The 21,366-nt window shown below is 36.5% G+C and overlaps 2 protein-coding genes across 2 annotated transcripts; both read right to left on the reverse strand.

Annotated features, from left to right (window-relative positions):
* Positions 1-857: 857 nt before the first annotated feature.
* Positions 858-1,354, reverse strand: LOC120074234. The gene has a single exon (XM_039027287.1). It carries the CDS (start codon positions 1,310-1,312, stop codon positions 1,043-1,045), a length of 270 nt encoding a protein of 89 aa, XP_038883215.1. The 5' UTR covers positions 1,313-1,354; the 3' UTR covers positions 858-1,042.
* A 2,614-nt stretch (positions 1,355-3,968) lies between these two features.
* Positions 3,969-6,825, reverse strand: LOC120073120 (subtilisin-like protease SBT1.7). Its single transcript, XM_039025746.1, has one exon. It carries the CDS (start codon positions 6,500-6,502, stop codon positions 4,217-4,219), a length of 2,286 nt encoding a protein of 761 aa, XP_038881674.1. The 5' UTR covers positions 6,503-6,825; the 3' UTR covers positions 3,969-4,216.
* Positions 6,826-21,366: the final 14,541 nt, after the last annotated feature.

Below are 21,366 nucleotides of genomic sequence, written 5' to 3' on the forward strand. Positions count from 1 at the left end.
TATTATAACCAACTATAATAATCAACTCCTTACTTCGAAATATGGATGAAAACGATTCGATTCAGTTCGATTTGGTGGTCAAACCGATTTATCGATTCGTTTTGACATTTTTAAAAAATCCATGTTATATTCGTTTTTTAAAAACGATTCGATTCGATTTTGTTGATTTTAAATTCGATTAAAAACACGATTCAGTGTCAAATTCGATTTTCAAAAGTAAAACCATACCGAACCAAATTTATCGAACCAAAATTTTCGATTTCAATGAATTTTTGGTTCGATTCGATTTTTAGAAACGGTTCACAATGTCCACCCCTAGTCCGAAAGTCCCTTAATGTTCCTATAATTCACTTCTACTTCTCAATCTAAGTATAAAGAGTGACATTTAATAGATAAAGAAAAACAATAAAGGTGGGATGGTCAAAAAATGAATGGAGAATTTTAGAGAGACTTAAATTTTCATATATTTCTATATTTTTTATTTGTAGAACTCAATTGTACTCCTCAACTTTATAATATATTATCAAAAATACATTTTCAATTTGAATGGGAATTTAATTTATGAATCTCCGGTAACAGTTCTCAATTCATTTTGATTTATGAGAAAAAATGATTGTTTTTTTAGGAGTAGAAGAAAATTTTATTTTCTAGTCCATCAGTTTCCTGTCATTGCACAGACTAGTGATGATCCATGGGATTTTCTATAAATGCCGCGCTTTGAGGTAGCGATGTTACATACACGCATGGAGTAAAAGAAATGGACTGAAAATCAAAACACTGCCTCCATGAAATTTGATTATGTGAGACGAAATGGAAATCCAAAACGGAAAAAAAAACGAAGCCGACGAAACTTCCGATTTCTCAAGGTAAACAACGCACCTGGTTTTGATTCAAGATAACCCCAACTTTTTAAGTAAACAACATGAAAGAAAATACCATTCCGATTTCAATTATTTTTAATTTATTACCTTGCCTAAAAAACAGGGAAATAAACAGCAACAGAAATTAAATAATGGCGGCATGTCGCCATCTCCATGTCTTCTCAGGGTACTCCCTGGCGGTTAATCACAGACGAAGCGGCAGCGTCACCGGAGAGAGTAGGAGCGTCGGTGGGGCCACCGCCGTCGCCACGGCCGGGCTTAGGCTGAAGATGGCCTTGGGTTCCATAGGCTTGGTCTTTGTAATCTTCCAAGTCTTTATAATTCACGTACGGGCTGCTCTCCAACGGAATTCCCTCCGATCTCTCCTCTTCTCTTCCGCTTTTCCTCTCCTCTTGTTGCCGCTGCAGCTGATCGGTCTCACGCTTATCCATTTTTTTCTAAACGACAAGGTTCTTACTTTTTTTTTTCTTGTTGGGTTTGATTTTATACATGTTTTTTAAGCTCTTGTGTTCTGACACGTATACCCTCCATTTGTATCTTTTTGGTGGTTTCCTTGACACGTGTTTTCGAGAGCTTGCGTGGACGTGGACCACTTCAATTTAGATCTGATTTCTTTTTTCTATTTTACAATCATTTAGATCTGATTTGAACGGTAGTTTTCACTTTTCTCCGAATATTATGTGCCCCTCTGATTTTCTGTGAAGTTTTATTTTTTGTCTTATGGTTTCTAGTAATGTAAGTTGCTTAGGAAATTTCTGTTTTGGATGTGACGTATTATTAGTTGCAATATTGGTTTGAGCAACCATTAAAAACGAAAAATATTGCATCATCTCTCATCTATGCATTGCCTATCTAAGTGTATCTCAAATCATCCACAGTAAATTTTTAGAGAAATTTTGGTAGTTAGAAAAAATGACAAACTATTTATAGAAATAATAAAAAAATCTGATAGACATTAATAGACTTCTATCAACCTCTATTAATGATAAACTTATATCATGTTTCTATCACTGAGTATCAATATAGACTTCTATCCGTTTATAACATTGATAGATATTGATCAACGTCTACTAATAATAGACTTCTATCAGTTTCTACCCTTGATAGATATTGATAGACTTCTATCAGCGTCTATCTGTGATAGACATCAATAACAATATTTATCACAACTATAATTAATTTTTACCATTTGTGTAAATATTTTCCTTTATTTTACTACTATTGAAAAAATCCCCAAAATTTTTATTTAAAAAAATATATTTTTTAATATTTTTTCCTTGTGGCACTTGCAAAAAGGGCAAAATAAAGTACATTAATTAGCCTATAGCCTACATGTTTGTTGTTTGTAAAAATAGCAAAAACGAAGCTAATCCCACATATAAAATACGTAAAATGTTGCAAATGTGTTCAATACTGATATACATTTGATATACTTGATGATGATGTGCTTGACTGATATACTTGATATACTCGTCAATCATACACTCAATTATACTGCTAATAAATTTGATGTACTTGATAAGGATGCACATGACTAATAAACTAGTGATATATTTGTCAATCATTCACTCGTTTATACTACTGATAAACTTGATACGTTTGACTAATATACTTGATAATGATATACAGCTAATAAACTTGATAATGGTGCACTCTTTTATAATGTCAATACACTTGACTAATATATTGTTAATACACTTGATTGATATACTGTCAATAAACATGATAATGATACACTCATTATACTATCGATGCACTTTTCGCAACAGGCCCCTCCTCCCCCAACATCTCTCTTTCACCAACTAACACTGCTCCATACCATCTATCGGCAATCACTACTCTGTCTCCCCTACCGCTTACCTTCATCGACTGTCGCACGTTCAACTACCAATCGACGGTTGCCGCTTTTCTATCTCTATCAATTGATTGTGGACAAATATAGAATAAAAGATAATTAGAAATCTAGATTTGAAATTTTTGTCGTATTTGCAAAATATCAAATATAGGTGATACACCTACAAAATAGTGTATTCAAATTGCCTTTGCCCTTTGCTTTTGTGATTGAAGGGAATGCATGAAGATAGATGGAACTTGGATTTTAAGTATTTTTTTATTAAAAAAAATGTCAAACTTAATAGCAACTAAAAATTGCTTTTAATAAATTGAGCTTGGTTTAAATATATACCAAGTGCGATCATTCATCCCCATAGCCATCAGATCAATGAGTGGGCCGAGTAATATATGGGCCCTTTCTAGAGTCAATGTTAAACTTGGATTTAGAACTTAAAAGAGAGTTGAATGTTGTAGCCCATGGGCACACGCCGTGGGCCGAGTAATATATGAGCCCTCTGTAGTGTTTTATTATTTTTATTTTTCTTAAAGCTACTTTTGATTTTTGATTTTTGATTTTTCTTTTTTGAGTGCTACTTCTGAAAATCTTGCCACTATTATTATTCGTGTTGCCACATATTTTTTTTCGAAAATATTAATTGGAGGGGGAAGGGGGAGAAAAGCAAAGAGAAAATAATTATGAATGTGGCATGACCCCCATGTGAGTGTGACCCATGGAGCTCAAAAAAAAAAAAAACAAATAAATCTGGGGCACATGACATAATTAATTTATAAAAATTAATATGTTATAGATTTCTTAAAAGACACGATTCACAAACAAGTTCACCTAAATAAATATCTTACATTAAATGTACACACCAAATTAATTGTTTTCACACTGCAACTTAACAGTACCTGTACCACCAACATCTTCTGCAAAACTCAAAATACATTAATCTCACACTTTCGACTAGAAAGAAACACGAAAAAAAGTGCTAGACCAGGTAAATGGTAAGGTTAGTGATTTTACAGATACAGTAAAGAACTTGTGAATGACTATGATGTAATAGAACTTGTGAATGACTATAATGATAGATTTCACTGTATTTACTATTTTTTAAAAATGTAAATATACTATAAACTTAATTTTTAAAATTAATAAGGAAAGACATGCTTAAGGAAGAAATCCAAGAACGTCATATTGACTTCCACAGCAATGATAGTCACACAAGCAATTACGAATACTGTAAGCAAAAATCAAACCAAAGCACCAAAGGCAATTCCCTGTTATTATCAGTTTTTTTCATTTTTCCTTTCCTTTTTTTTGGTAGAGTAGAAACAAAATGTTAAAAAACAAAACACTAAAATCCAGCTCTATTTCTCGCTGGAAATTTGACAAATATTACATTAACTTTCGATTTTCAGGTCCGATCGATCGAACCTCATCTTCTGGGCCCATCAGCCATGGAAATTCAACAAGACCCATCTTCTTCATTGTCCTCTTTCTACGTCCAGCTAAATGCAATCGGACTTCCCACCACCTGCTTCCCGTCCGACCACTCAATTCGACCGAACCCTTCTGCGCTCGGCGGCGCCGCCGAACCAGTCACGGTGGTGAATGTGACTGTGTATGACTTCTTCTCATTGGCTCCCGTGAAGCTCAAAGATTCCGGCTCGACAGAGATTTTTACTAATTTAGTCTCCGACGAGATTGAGACTTTGTAGGTTCCTGGGGAGCCGACGTTTGTAAGAGTTCTGGTGTGCTTGACTACACTGGAACCACTGCCTCCGCCGCCCAATACGCCGTCGAAAACGACAGCGAAAGAAGGGTAGTTGAGATCGTTGACACTGTACTTCTTCTTGGAGTCGCAAGTGAAATCTCTCCTTGCCAGTGAGTTGATCTGCGACGGAGTGTAGTTGAGTGCGCAGAGGAAGTTCAGGTAATCGTCCACCGTTAGATCGTAAACAAGACCTGGATTAAGAGCTGATACTGGATCGACGTGTCCGGCTCCGTGATCGAATGGGGTGGATGGTTTTCCGGTGGCGATATCTTGGATCTTCTGGCCGTTTCTGTAGGCTGTGTAGGCTGTTGTCATCAACGCCGATCGAATCGCAGCCGGACTCCAATCGGGATGAGCGCCCTTGATCAGAGCGGCGAGACCGCTCACATGGGGGCAGGACATGGAGGTTCCAGAGATAATGTTGAAATCTACTCGTCTGTCATCAATGGGTAAACCACTTGGTCCCACTGATTTTGACCATCCAGCTAAGATGTTGACGCCAGGGGCTATTATGTCGGGCTTCAGCAACTGAGGAGTGATCGAATTTGGTCCTCGGGAGCTAAACGCCGCCACCACCGGCGATGGTTCGATCCCCAATTTTGTCCCCTCGAATAAGATCGTCACCGTCGGATTCGGCTCTGAAATGAGATACTTCCGCATAATGTCGCCGGATTTCTGACCGACCGCCGTGGCGGGCAGAAGATGAGAGTCGGCCACCAACTCTTCTCCATTTGCGGCGGTGTTGGCCAGCACCATTCCGATTCCACCTGCGGCTTTGACAACCGCACCTTTCTGAACCCTAGGGTTTACACCTCGGTCGCAGAACACGATCTTTCCAGCGACTTTTTCAGGGATCAAAGTACCCGTCATACACAAATTGCCATTACCAGAGTTACTCGCATTAGCAGCGTAAATAAAAGGCAACAACGTTCCCGGCAATGCCTTGCCTCGATAGAGCGAAACGCCGGAGAAGTTCTTGGCGTCGCCAAGACTGACATACGCCGGAAAATCGCGATCTAATGTTCCAGCGCCGACGGTTGTAATCCATGGAGACGTATTTGACAAGCTGTAAGGACTGGGGCCGGCATTTCCGGCAGAGCAAGAGACGAGGATGCCTTTCTCCATGGCGGCAAAGGCTCCGGTGGCAACACTGTCTTTGTAATAATCGGATATTCCACCGCCAAGCGACATGGAAAGGACATTGACATTGTCCTCCACAGCCTTTTCAATGGCAGCTAAGATATCGGAGCTGAAACATCCGCCGGCCCAGCAAACCTTGTAGGCGGCGACCCTCGCACGTGCCGCCATCCCACGGGCGGTGCCCGAGGCATACCCAAATAGGCTAGCGTTTTCAACTACAGAACCGGCGGCGGTGGTAGCGGTATGGGTTCCATGGCCATCGTCATCTCTCGGAGATCTCGATTCTTTCGATTCATCGATCGGACCGAGAGTCGCCTCATAGCCCTTAGAGAAAAATCTGGCTCCAATCAGCTTCCTGTTACAGTTCGACGCACTGAAATTAGTACCCGATTCGCACTCACCTTTCCAACTACTCGGTACCGGTCCAAGCCCAGTATCATCGAAGCTCTTACTCTCCGGCCAAACCCCAGTATCCAAAACTCCGATGATGACCTCCGACACGGAATTGGATTCAGGGTATAGATTTGCGTTCTTGTCGAGTCCAAGAAACTGCGGAGTACGAGTGGTATGAAGCTCATATCTCATCTCAGGCACCACAGCCAGAATCCCAGGTTGGGACTCGAGCCGCTGAGCTTCCTCCGCCGTCAATCTGGTTGAAAACCCATGAACAACGTTGTTGTAAGCATAGATCATCTCAGCGGTATCGGACACCGATCTAAGTGACGAATCATACCAGTGCAAATGGTGCTCAAAACTCTCGGGCATTTGGTACTTAGCCATATGCACGATATAAGTCTTCTTCTGTGCGGCAGCCATGGACGGCACAGAGAAGAAACAGAGAAGTAGAAAAATCCAAAGCGGGTTTGCCATGGTGTGTATGCAATCAAAAAGAGAGCATCAAAATGGAAGAGGGTAATGGAGTTTATATAAAAATGGAGAAGGAAAGTGAAATAATGGAGGAGAAAAGGTGAAAACCAGAGAGAGTGGGGGGTGGTTGTCTTGTTGGGAAAATGAATAATTGCGTGGAGCCAAAACGGAAGAGGAGTTAGCGACAGCTCTGAAGGAACGTGGAGGGGGTAATGGTAATGGAGAAGGAGTTACTGCTTTGTTTCATCACGTGTACAACCGCTTTTTTCTTCTCCTCTTTCCCTCCTACCCTCACCTTTCTACTACTTAAATACTTTTCTTTCTTTCTTCCCTGCCCAAGATACCACCCAAATTCAATACTCATATATTAAACAAATGGAAAATTTATGTTATATTTGGTTGGTAATCCAAATTTTTTTCTCTCTTTTCAGATTCTATTTATATATTGATAATACAGCCGCTCCAAATCCAGCAACAGGCGAGTTATTAATAAATTGAGCACAATATAAAAGAATTAATACATAGATCAGCTTTCCGGACAAATATTGACAAATATTGTTACACGTTTAATTATTAATTTTAATATAGCTCCCAATTTTAATTATCTGAAATACAACTAATTTTATAATTTAAAAATTTAATATCAAATACATTAAAAACAATTTTTTAAATTATGATCAAATTTCTAAATCTGCCATCAAACAGATATATAAAACATATGGAATACAATATGTTTTCAATTTTATTTTTTCAGATTTCATACATACTAAGCAAACCCTTTTTAACTTTTTTAGTTTTATGTTTGGTTCTTGAATTTTCTTTTGAATATAACTTTTTAGTCTTCAAATATTTAAGAATAGATACATTTGGCTGTTGATTTTTCAAAATGTATAACTTTAATCCCTAAATTTGTAAGAATAAGTGTAAAAGATTACTAAAATAATTTTTATGAATACTATAAACAATTGTATGATCTTTCAATTTTTTTTAAAAAAATTAATTTATCTATTTTATTTAAAATTACTTTTTAAAATCATATTATTAATTTAACATGTCATGTAATTATTTACAATTATTTTAAAAAAAAAGCTTAGCCCACGAGCATTTTAACATATTTTTGTAGGTTTAAAAAATTTATGGGTCAAATGCACTTAATCTTTAAAGTTTAATGGAAAATAAGGACCTTTTAAAACTCAATTGGATAAAAGGGGTTTTGAAACTATTTAGGGAAAAGATTATGTTTTTTTTTTTTTTTTCGTTATTTGAATGCGTCTCTAAGAGACGCATTCAACATTATTTTATTATTTTTTCGACCAATCTCCCCTCAATGCATCTCTTCAAGAGATGCATTCAAATAATTAATTTAAAAAAGGTGAATGTGTCTCCTGCAATATAATGAATGCAAAACCGTTTAGAACGCGTCTGTTGAACAGATGTATTCAAAATGAATTTTTTCCCTAATGAATTGCAATAAGATTGGATTTAAAAAATAATAATTTTTTGATTCTTTTAACCTAAAATTAACGATAATATTTGTAATTACTTTTAACTCTAAAATCAATCATCTCGTTAGTCTCGTTTTTTATAGTGATAATAATGTTACTCATTTTTTAACAATATAAACAATAATGTTACTTTGATAAAGAAATTACTATTCTTTGATTAATTTTAATAATACCAGTGATATTAATTTTAATAATATTCAATTTATTTAATTACAAATCGTTGTTATTATATTTCATATATATAAAAAAATAATATTTAATATTTATAAAGTTTGTATTTTGTTCCAAAAATATCTTTTTCATATATATACATTTTTTTTAAAATGACTATAGTTAATATTTATGATATTTGTAATTTGTTCCAACAAAGAAAAATATATATTTTGAAGATACTTTCACCATCCTTTTGTTTTTGTTTGAAGTTATTGGAAACTTATGTAAAAAAATATGGATATTAACCTCCGACTATTACATTAATAATTTTCAAGGTTCTTTAGGATGTGGAGGTACCAAGTTGTAGATTGAAAGTGCATTTTCTTATTTGAATTTGATTATAAGTATAGTTTTCTTTATTCATGACTAGAAGAAGATCCTCTATTATGCCTAGATCGATCTTGTTAAGTCACATAGTGTTCACGATCGCCACAATCTCTTACACTTGATGGTTGAACCTCCTCTGTAAAGTGTATACCCTCTCCACGATGTCGGTATGTCACACACTGATCATGGACATCTGAACGAATATGTGAAGTTTGCCCTTCTTCCATACTTAGCATACTAGGGGTTGTTGGAAAAAATTGAAATGTTGAGGGGGGTGGCATCATCGAACTATGTGTAATATGATCGAATGGGGTTGTTGGATATTCATTCTGAACATTAGGTCGAATAGAAACATCAGGATGTCTTGCTGGATTACTTTATTCTTCCATTGGAATATCACCATTGAAATATCGCACTCGATATATAGAGGTGAGTCTACGCAAGACCCTTATAACAGATAATGTCATATTTGGTAAATCGGCCTGAAAAAGAATTGAATAACAAGTTAATGACTTTAAAAATTATTCTGGTATGCAATTAAGCAATAAAATTAAAAATATTAGTAAATAATAAACTCATACCAACAAGTGATAGAATGCTCATACTTTCGTTATATATCGCATGCTCACAGTGGAATACCATTCACTATATCCAAGCCAAGTATCTACACCGTTTTTAATAAGAGGACCATTAACAACCAAATTTTGATGATTTTCCCAAATTAAAATTTAAGGAGCCAAATATGCAATTCAGTCTCGCTTATGCCTGCCTCTTAGATCGTGTGATGAAGTCAAGAGTTTGTATTGCAAGGTTGAGAAATTTGTTGCAACATCCCAAATTAGCGCATCACATGATCTGAGTGATGCCACTCCACAACAAAAAAGCATATGAGTGGACATCTGGATGTCCACATCTCATTACTATTGTGACAATGTGGCAACAATAGTTGAATGAGATGATTGTGTGGCTCCCAAATAATCTGCATGCATGTGTGTCAAAATATGAATGAACCAAAAGATTGAAACATTATTAATATATAATATATAAGTGATTACAATATTACTTGGTTAGGCATATGTGTATCCAATATGTATCTATATTGCAATAGAACATGCATCAATGCTCTGATGACAGAAAAGTTGTCATTCCATCTACAACAATCACAAGTTGGATGTTAGTTATTAGTATTTCATAATGAAGACGACAATAATGAGGTAAAAATGCTTACCGTATTGTAAATGTCTATTACCCAAGTTGTTCTTATATCGGTGGAGTCGTCGAGGTTCTAAAATAGGAAATTGATCCCACGACCAAATTTGCAGTAATAAAATCGAGCCCACAATGTATTTTTCATCTATAACTGCACCCTTGCGTCGTTGTCTATATAACCATGCAAGACATCCAACCCCCTAATTGTATGTCCCAGCAACATCAAAATCTACTAAGAGAGGAAGATACATTAGATACATTTTGCTGTTGGATTTGTCGGGAAATACCAATCCTTCAATCAATGTGAGAATATATGCTTGAGCACATCGTTGCAGTTCCTCTTCATCTGCATTATCTGATAGATGGGTAAGGTTGTTGAATTGATCAGCTAACCACGGCAGGCTAAGATGACCTCTACTAAGAACGACATCACTCGTTGTTACGGCTAAAAGGACGTCACAAAGTTGTTCCCAATCCTGATTTAGTGATTCGATTAATGGTCTTCCATTAAACGGGAGTCCAAATTGGATAGCTACATCTTGTAATGTAATCATACACTCTCCATGCAATATGTGAAAAGTGCATGTCTCTTGTCGCCATCATTCCATTAATGCTGTTATAAGATGCCAATCTAATTATATATATAAATTTGATACAAGAGACTCCAAAGAATCCTACGGCTCATAGATAATTTAATATATGAGGGTATGGGTCTTCCTTCCTTTGAATAATAGCCTCCGGTCTCCAACAATGCATAGCATCAATATGCTCGTCTTCCCAAACAACTTTGGATCTATGGTTGCATTGTAAGTACAAATTTGAGTCGTTGTATGACCCTGTGCTAACATCATCTTCTATCTGATCCTATAAAAACAAGATTAAATTTAATTTAAATATTTATTATAAATCAATGCGATTACATGATATAAGGGCAATTACAATCAGGAATACATCATTTGTTATTTACAATTACAAAAATAAGTTACAAAAACGAGCCAAGAAATAAAAACGAAATCCAATGACTAAGTCGCATTGCGAGCTCAATTAAGACAATTCCATCTATTATGTTCTTCTTGTCTGCAAATTGTGCAACGTATCTATGCTTAATATATCATTATAAAATAGATATAGAATCTTCATAGAATGGAGACTTATCTAAGTTTACATTTAAAATTGATGAACAAAAAAACTTATGGTTTAAATTAATATATCATAATAAATTTATGATTAAAATTGATTTTTTTTCTCTTATTGTTTGCAATATAATCAATTTAAATTTTGTCTTTTGTCTCAATATTTTATTAGACCAAAAAATGAAATTTGTTGTATGCCAAATATGACCATTTAAAACATTTAATGTTTATTTGAAATTTTAACTTGACCATTTAAAATATTTAATAGTTTTCATTTGAGCATTTAATTATGCCAACTATATTAAAAAGGGATTTAACTTTTTAGTTGTGTTCATTTCAAACATTTGAACCTAAGTTCACAATCCATTCATTTGTTGAAAAACTATTGTTTGAACAATGAGTTGAAAACGGGAAGTATGTGTTATTAAATTAGTGTTTAATTCTTAACAAAAAAAAATTGTTGAATTAACATATTTGGGCACTGATTTGATGACATTCTCATTTTCTATTTTTTGTTTTGGGTTTCTTATTTTTATAAAAGAACATTTTTCAGAAATAATATCCACGATAAACAAAATGATAATAAAAAAACCAGTACAAAATCATAGGAAACTTGATTTTCCATTAAATAATGAAAATATATTAATATGAAAGAGAGTAATAAACTAAAATTATTTTTTAAACGAATTATGTTTCATGTATCATAAATTTTTTTATCTAGACATGCATCCTCATTTTGAAAATCAATGACAAATATTCTTTTATACAGATATGTATCTTCGTTTTTTAATCATCATAAAATTTACAATATTAGGATGAATAATACAACTTAATCTAACATAAGAGTGCCGATAACACAAAGTATATATAACAAAAAAATCGAAATAAATTGTAAACAAAATAATAATAATAATGACTAAATAAATTGTAAACATAACAACAACAACAACAACAACAACAATAACAACAACATTCAATCATTCAATATTTAATACATCATTTCAAATAAGAGTAAATAACTATTTACATAACGTTTTAATGATCGACTGAAGAATTTCTTTCGGAAATAATATCCACGGTAAACAAAATAATAATAAAAAAATTAGTACAAATGTAACAACCCCACCTCCTAAGACTACTAAAAAGGGGATCGTTATTCCATGCATTCGTAAATATTTGCATTGAGGAAAATAAAATAAAAATAAAATAGAATAATCATGATTTTGAACTGCTTTAAGTATATAAGAAAATGTTATGCCATTATCTTAAGATCTTAAATCGTTCAACTCGGGCACTCTTTTTAACATGAACTAAATTATATAAAAAAAAATTATGATGAAATCATAAATGTAATAAAATCAAAACATGAGAAAATATAAAGGGTCAAATGCAGAAGCGAATTCTGGTTCCTTTGGCATTGTCACGGATTCCTGCCCGAGTGTCCATGCCCTTACCTAAAAAAAAATAAAGATAAAGGTTGAGTATAAAATACTTAGTAAGTGATCCCATTACCGGGATCATACTGTGCATCCACGAGCAAAGAAAGATAGCTCCTGGCTCATACAGCTACATCGAATTTTGATGATGAAAGAAAAACCAAAAGACATACTATCTTTCAGTGAAACGCATGTCTAGCGGCTTGTAGGCACACCGTCAAACATGAAAATAACATGAACGTGAACCCATCGACTCACGCATGTCTAGCGGCCCGTAAGCACACCATCAAACATGGAAATAACATGAACGTAAACCTGTCGACACAAGTATGTCTAGCGGTCCGTAGGCTCGCCGTCAAACATGAAAATAACATAAAGTAAACCTGTCGGCTCACGTATGTCTAGCGGCCCGTAGGCATGCCGTCAAACATGAAACATGAAAAAAAGTAACATGAGCCTAAACCTATCGACTCACGCATGTCTAGTGGCCCGTAGGCACACCTTCAAACATAAAAAAATAACATGAACGTGAATCCGTTGGCTCACGCATGTCTAGCGGCCCGTAGGCACACCATCAAACATGAAACTAGACCTGCAGGTCATCTGAAATAAAACATGCGTCAAGGCGAGACAGTAAACCGCTCTACTAGTGTATTCATGCATCACATACATAATATCAGTACTCATTAGAAATTCGAACATGCTCATAATACTTATAACTGTCATGCAACAAGCAAAACATAATGACAAAAAAATCATGCTTCAAGAGTCCATTACGTAACTTTATAGGTCTAGTCTAGGTCGCCTGGTACGAAGGCACCGACAATAGTAACACTTACCTCAACTTGGTCTCAAAAGTCTTCACAAATAACTCCTTAATAGCCCTTGAATAAAACTCAAATCAACCCTAAGACATTAACCACAAGTTTAGTTTAGTAACTATGGCCTAGGAAGTGAGTCAAAGATTAAATAAATCCTCGGGGTCCAAGTCCAAAGGATAACCAACCAACTTACACAAAAGTTACCCAACTCCAAAAATTTTCGGTCGAAAAGAATGGTCTCTTCCTTGATAGCAACGCCCCAAACTCTTCCAAAATCCTAATCCTGAAAGCCGACACAAAGGGTAATAACCAAAATTGTTTCCAACATAAAGTGACACTCCAAAATCTCAAAAACTCAAACCTTGCTCAAAATAAACCAACTCTCACCCAACTCAAGATTGCAAGAATAGGCAGTGGCGGTTGAATGCGTCGACTTGTGGCTGGGCGCGGCGGCAGAAATGGAGTTGAACGACTGGGCATGGCGACTCGCGGTTAACCCGCGATCCAGACACCGGCGAGGCAACGAGAACAAACTGTGGGCTCTTTCGCTGCGACGGGAACGGTACTGGCAATCGACGCGACGATGCGACGTTGGCGATGGGATGTAGTGATGGCGGAGGGACGCGGTGAAGCAATAGGAAGCTAGAGCTTGGGTAAAGGAAAAACAGGGGAAGAAGAAGGAAGGGGGGAGGGTCACGTGGGGCCTTGAGGAGAGAGAGAAAAGAAAAAAAAACTATTTTCTTTCTCTTTTTTTTTTTTTTTTTTTTTTTTTTTTTTTTTTTTTAAACCTTACCCACAAGTATATATATAAAAGCTTAAACCTTTTCCTTTTCCTTTTAAAAAACAAATTCCCTAATCCTTTTTCAAAATATATATATTTATATATATTTTTCTTTTAAAACTCCAACAAACAAATTTAGTTATCTCCATAGATAATCAAATCTCCAAATGTAAGCCAAAATAGAACTCAATTAATTCCAAATAATTAAATTATATTTTAGCTTAGCCAAAAACATAGATCTCATATAATTTATCCAAGTAGCCAACATAAAAAAAAATATAAAGCTTAATTACAAAATAAATCAGGATGTTACAACAAAATTATGAGAAATTTAATTTTTTATTAAATAACAAAAATATATCAACTTACCAAAAGAAAAATGTTACACCTTACAAAAAAAAAATCTTTGCATGATCGTTTGTAGAATTTTTCTCGGAAATAATATCCACTATAAACAAAATAATAATTAAAAAAATCAGTACAAGATTATAAAAAAACCTAAATTTCTATTGGGGAGACAATATGAAAAAGATGAAAATCAACAACGCTTCTTGGGTGTTGGGGAGAAAATGGATGAAGAAAGTGAAAGAATTGAGAGGGGGGGAGGGGGGGAGGGGAAGTGGAAAACGAAAAAATTCAAAAAATTATCTCATGGTCAACGAGGTCGTCTGGCGCATGCACACTACGAGATTTTTCACATTTTCTCATGCAAAAAAACATCGGACAAAGTATGAAAAACATTGGGATAGGTTATGCATGCCAACGTTTTCTTCTTTTTTTTCTGCGTTGGCATAATCGTCGTCATATTCATGTCAAGAGAAGTTCCTCCCGATGAAAACTACTTTCATCAGCATAAATACCATTTTTGGCAATGCAATTGTTTGGTTGGCATATGTGTTTTCCTAACAAAATACAATTTGCATCGGAAAAAGCATAGTCCTACACAACAAAATTTTAGTTCAATAGATAGATTTCTGCTAACGTTTATTTACTTCGGCATAAGTTGTTTATAATTTTGTATATTTTTTTGTAACAAATAAATAACCAATTTTTTATTTCATTAATGCCCAATTATGCACAAACAAAAATTAATCTTCAAACAAATCAATTGTGGATAAATATAACAAAAGTAAGCTTATATATTTAAAAATAAGACTAATATTCAAGACACAAACTATAAAATTCTACGAACAAAAACTATGTATACAATTAAATTTGAGTTTTTCTAATTTCTTACAAATCCCCTATACAAAAAAAAGTTTAATAGTCCCTAAGCCAAAATAAGTGAGATACTAAACCAAACTAAGTAATCATCTCACAAAATCTTCTCACAATCTAAAAAAAAAATGATCTTTAAGAATTTACACGAACAACCTGAAATAGGAAAAACAAATATTATTAAAGATTTCTTAAAATTAACAAAGAAAAATGCACAAAAAGATCTTAACAATCACATAAAGACTGAGGAATGATCCCTCTCTCAAGCTACAAACATGTCGTCAATGTTCATAATTAAAACATGAACATCACAAACAACCATTTTACTATCTAAAAGGTGATTAAAATGGTTAGAATTAAGACGTGAACCCTTCTCCACGTTACGAGCATGTCGTAAATACACTTAAACAAATAAATAAACGGCCTTTAAACCTTCGCAACTATCGAATCTCTATAAATAAGCCAAGAACTTGTTCCTTTAAATCTATCTCTCTCAAAAATCTATCTCTAAGCTTAATTCAATCCTTATTCATCGTTGAACCAAATGAATAAACTGTGAAATTTAACACTCGCAAGTAAAAGTGTGAAATTTAACACTCGCATGTAAAAGTGTGAAATTTAGTTAATTAAACATCCTTAGCAATTTCATTTTAAAACCTAAAGCATATTATATCCATAAAAAAGGAAAGATTAAACTTTAATATTAACAAATAAATCTCATATACAAAATCAAAACCAAACTACACAAATAATCCATCTTTCATTATATCCATATGTACAAACCAAATATAGAATAACAATTTCATTCATAAACAAATGAATATCTTAATTCCAATATGAAATAAATACATAAATCCATCTTAAAAGAAAGATAAAAAAAAAAAAAAAGAACAACTAAAAGTTTACTTTAAATGGATTTATACATCAATTTTATTAAAAACAAAACTCTTTATCATAATAATAACATAAACACAACCCATAGACACATTTGTTAGAAAAAAGCAAAAAGAAGGAGAACCAACCAGTGAGTGCGGCAGTGTTGGACGTTGGAGCGGTAGCCATCTGTGTAAAAAAATTGAAGGGAAAGGGAAGGTAAAAGAGGAGGAGGTGGGGGAGTGGGGGGGAGGGAGGAGAGACGAGGGCAGGGAGGTGGGTAAGGGGAACAAAGCGACGAGGATTGGGGGTGTGGAGGGGGAAGGTGGGTCGCGGGGAAGGGAAGAAAGAAGAGTGGGGGAACAGAAGAGTTGGTTGAAAAAATGGGGAAAGGAAAAGTGGGGGGAAAAAGAAGAGTGTGGGTTTTTTTGTAACATCCTAATTTTATTTTGTAATTAAGCTTTATATTTTTTTTTTATGTTGGCTACTTGGATAAATTATATGAGATCTATGTTTTTGGCTAGGCTAAATATAATTTAATTATTTGAAATTAATTGAGTTCTATTTGGCATGCATTTGGAGATTTGATTGTCTATGAAGATGATTAAATTTGTTTGTTGGAGTTTTAAAAGAAAAATATATATAGTATATATATTTTGAAAAAGGATTAGGGAATTTATTTTTTAAAGGGAAAAGGAAAAGGTTTAAGCTTTATATGTATACTTGTGGGTAAGGTTAAAAAAAAAAGAAAAGAAAAGAAATAGATTTTTTTTCTTTTCTTTTCTTCCTCAAGGCCCACGCGACCCTCCCTCTCCTTCTTTTCTTTTTTTTTCCTTCACCAAACTAGCCGCCTGTTGTTTCACCACGTCGCCCCCGTCATCGCCAACGTCGTTATTGCCGCGTCCTTTTGGCAGCGGCCGTATCGCCGCGTTGATCCCCAGCGCGTCCCCATCCCAGCGAAAGAGTTTGTCGTTTCTCTCATTTCGTATGCCTCCCGGTGTCATTGGACCATTGGGTTCCGCGGCAGTCTGCAGCGCCCACCGGTTAGCTCGCGGCGTCGCCAGCAATGACGCTTCGACCGCACTGCTATTTCTTGGCATTTGTTTGTTAAGAGTTGGTTTATTTTGGGCAAGGTTTGAGTTTTTGAGATTTTGGAATGTCACTTTGTGTTGGAAACAATTTTGGTTATTACCCTTTGTGTCGGCTTTCAGGATTAGGATTTTGGAAGAGTTTGGGGCGTTGCTATCAAGGAAGAGACCATTCTTTTCGAATGAAAATTTTTGGAGTTGGGTAAGTTTTGTGTAAGTTGGTTGGTTATCCTTTGGACTTGGACCTCGAGTATTTATTTAATCTTTGACTCACTTCCTAGGCCATAGTTACTAAACTAAACTTGTGGTTAATGACTTAGGGTTGATTTGAGTTTTATCCAAGGGCTATTAAGGAGTTATTTGTGCAGAGACCAAGTTGAGGTAAGTGGTACTATTACCGGCGCCTTCGTGCCAGACGGCCTAGACTAGACCTATAAAGTTACTTAATGGACTCTTGAAGCATGATTTTTTGTCATTATGTTTTGCTTGTTGCATGACAGTTATAAGTATTATGAGCATGCTCGAATTTCTAATGAGTACTAATATTATGTATGTGATGCATGAATAGACCAGTAGAGTGGTTTACTGTCTCGCCTTGATGCATGTTTTATTTCAGATGACCTACGGGTCTAGTTTCATGTTTGACGGTGTGCCTACGGGCCTCTAGACATGCGTGAGTCAACAGGTTTACGTTCATGTTATTTTCATGTTTGACGGCGAGCCTACGGGCCGCTAGACATGCGTGACTCGATAAGTTTACGTTCATGTTATTTCCATATTTGACGGTGTGCCTACGGGCCGCTAGACATGCGTAAGTCGACAAGTTCACGTTCATGTTATTTTCATGTTTGACGGTGTGCCTACAGGCCACTAGACATGTGTTTCAAGGCAAGATAGTACGTCTTTTGGTTTTCCTTTCATCATCAAAACCCTATGTAGCTGTATGAGCCACGGGTTATCTTTCTTTGCTCGTGGATGCATAGTCTGATCCTGGTAATGGGATCATTTACTGAGTATTTTATACTCAACCTTTATCTTTATTTTTTTTAGGTAAGGGCAAGGATACTTGGGCGACTGACAAGAGGAATCCGTAGAAGTGCCAAAGGAACCAGAATTCGCTTCCGCATTTGACCCTTTATATTTTCTCATGTTTTGATTTTATTACATTTATGATTTCATTATAATTTTTTTCATATATTTTATTTCATGTTAAAAAGGGTGCCTGGGTTGAACGATTTAAGATCTTGAGATAATGGCAGAACATTTTCTTATATACTTAAAGCAGTTCAAAATCATGATTATTCTATTTTATTTTTATTTTATTTTCCTCAATGCAAATATTTATGCATGCATGCAGTAACGATCCCCTTTTTAGTAGTCCTAGGAGGTGGGCTTGTTACAGTTGGTATTAGAGCCCGTGTTTCGGGGTTTTGTAGACTAATTTACTATGTAACTCCAGGTTGTTCCTTTTGGCCTATAACGGTTTCTTCGTCGTCGCCAGGTATGTTTTTTATGAAAAGTATTTAGGATAATATGCACCGAGTTAGTAGCATTTATGATTGCATTTGATATGTTTTTTTTTGCTAGTAAGAAAAGTAGTTAAGGGGTGGTTGCGAACAACTGTCAGAAAAATGGTTCGTGTTAGGGGAAGAGGCAGTCATAGGGTTATCGGAAGGGGACGTGTTCCGAAAGAGCAGAATCCGTCAGTTCAAGATCAAGATCCTCATGATGAGGACCCACAAGTTCAGGACCCTCCGGAACTAGAGGATTCTTTGCCGCCTAGGGACCCCTTAGGGTCAGGGTGGCAACGAATGCAGACACGAAGTAGAGCCCATCACACGGCCACGCCACCACCTGTCTCTTATACACATCTAGATGTGTATAAGAGACAGGAGTAAGGTGAAGGACATGCTAGATGAACGTCTGGCACAGTTTGCCCAGTTCCATCAGACACCACCACCACAGGATCAGGTGCCACAAGTCTAGACTCAGAACATGATCCAAAACCAAAGCATATCAGACCTTTCAATGGAGGCTAAGCATTTGCGAGATTTCAAGAAGTACAACCCCAACACCTTCAATGGGTCACTAAAGGACCCTACCAATGCAGAGTTATGGATATCCACAATTAAAATGATCTTTCGTTATATGAAATCCCCAGAAGATCAAAAGGTGTAGTGTGTCGTTTTCATGCTTACCGACAAAGCACAGATCTGGTGGCAGTCAGTAGAAATGATGCTGGGTGTAGGAGGGGAACCTGTGACATGGGAGCAGTTCAAGAAGCGCTTTTACGTGAAGTAATTCTCTGCCAACCTGAGGTACAATAAGCAGAAAGAGTTCTTGGAGCTGAGGCAGGGACACAGGTCAGTGGAGAAGTATGACCAAAAGTTTGACACCCTGTCCTGTTTTGCCCCAGAGTTGGTCGCCATGGAAGCTATGAGGGTAGAAAGGTTCATTCAAGGCCTAAAAGATAGTATATGAGGTATCGTGCGAACATTCAAACCAACCACTCATGCTGAGGCACTTCGTTTGGCAGTCGAGGTGGACCCACAGTCAGGAGGCGAGTAATCACAGGCGTTTGGGGCAGGACCTTCCTCAAGTCAAAAGTGGAAGGCAGATCAGAAGGCTTTCGAGCCTCACCCCCATCAGAAGGTTCAAAGTTTAGACAAATCGCCTCGACATTTTAAGTAGCAGGATGCCGAGGCGGGTATAGTGGAAAGAATTCGATCGGTGTGTAGCTCGTGTGGAAGACGCCACTAGGGTCAATGTTTGGCAGGCACCGGGATTTGTTTTCATTGCAAGCAGAAGAGGCACTCGATAGACAGATGTCCTGCTAGAAGCATGTTCGGTTATGGGAACCAGTTTGTAGGCCATGAACAGAGGAGTTTAGGTAGGCCTCAGCATCAACAAGGTCGTGTTTACTCTACCACCCGGCAGGAGGCCGAGAAAGCAAGCACTATTGTTACAGGTACACTTCCAATCTTGAGACATTTTGCACTGGTATTGTTTGATTCTGGTTCATCCCTTTCGTTTATATCGTCGTTATTTGTTAATTATACCATGTTAGAACTAGAGCCTTTGCACTATGTGTTGTCTGTTTCCACTCCATCTAAAGAAATTATGTCAGCAAAGGAGAAGATAAAAGCATGTCAGATTGAAGTAGCGAGTCATACCCTGGATGTGACTTTAATAGTCTTAGACATACGGGATTTTGATGTGATTTTGGGCATGGATTGTCTAGTTGCTAATCATGCCAGTATAGACTGCTCTCGCAAGGAGGTGATCTTTAACCCTCCCACGGGAGCCAGCTTTAAATTTAAAGGGGCGGGGACCGTGGTCCTGCCCAAAGTGATTTATGCCATGAAAGCTCAGAGGTTGCTTAACCAGGGTGTCTGAAGTATCTTGGATAGTGTCGTTGACACTAGAGAGCCTGAGGTCTCCTTGACTTCGGAGCTAGTGGTACATGACTACTCGGATGTCTTTTCAGAGGAACTCCCAGGTTTGCCACTGCATCGGGAGATAAACTTTGCTATCAAGTTGGAGCCAGGCACAACTTCTATCTCAAAAGCTCTGTACAGAATGGCCCCATCAAAATTGAAGGAACTTAAGGTTCAGTTGCAAGAGTTGTTGGATAAGGGTTTCATATGCCCTAGTGTGTCCCCTTGGGGTGTGTCGGTGTTGTTTGTGAAAAAGAAAGATGGGTCATACGGCTCTGCATTGACTACAGGGAATTAAACGAGGTGACTATAAAAAACAAGTATCTGCTTCCCAGGATTGACGACTTATTTGACCAGTTGCAGGGAGCTACAATGTTTTCTAAGATTGATCTTTGGTCGGGGTATCATTAGTTGAGGATAAAGGATCGTGATATTCCCAAAACAGCTTTTCGTTCGAGGTATGGGCATTATGAGTTCATCATGATGTCATTTGGGTTGACGAATGCTCCTGCAATATTCATGGACCTGATGAATAGGGTGTTTAAGGAATTTCTTGACACCTTTGTGATAGTCTTCATAGATGACATTTTGGTTTATTCCAAGACAGAGGCGGAACACGTGGAACATTTACGAAAGGTTCTAGAGACCTTGAGGGTGCAAAAGTTATATGCTAAGTTTTTCAATTGCGAGTTCTGGTTAAAGCAGGTGTTCTTTCTAGGGAATATAGTGTCCAAGGAAGGTGTATCTGTTGACCCCGCAAAGATCGAGGCAGTCACGAGTTGGTCTCGTCCTACCACAGTTGGAGAGGTACGCAGTTTCTTGGGGT

This window comes from Benincasa hispida, chromosome 3 (genome assembly GCF_009727055.1).
Source record: "Benincasa hispida cultivar B227 chromosome 3, ASM972705v1, whole genome shotgun sequence".
NCBI classification, from domain to species: Eukaryota; Viridiplantae; Streptophyta; class Magnoliopsida; order Cucurbitales; family Cucurbitaceae; genus Benincasa; species Benincasa hispida.

What these genes read in the sequence shown, in the direction of transcription:
- LOC120073120 (XM_039025746.1), bottom strand. Translation starts at nt 6,502, where the DNA reads ATGGCAAACCCGCTTTGGATTTTTCTACTTCTCTGTTTCTTCTCTGTG.
- LOC120074234 (XM_039027287.1), bottom strand. Translation starts at nt 1,312, where the DNA reads ATGGATAAGCGTGAGACCGATCAGCTGCAGCGGCAACAAGAGGAGAGG.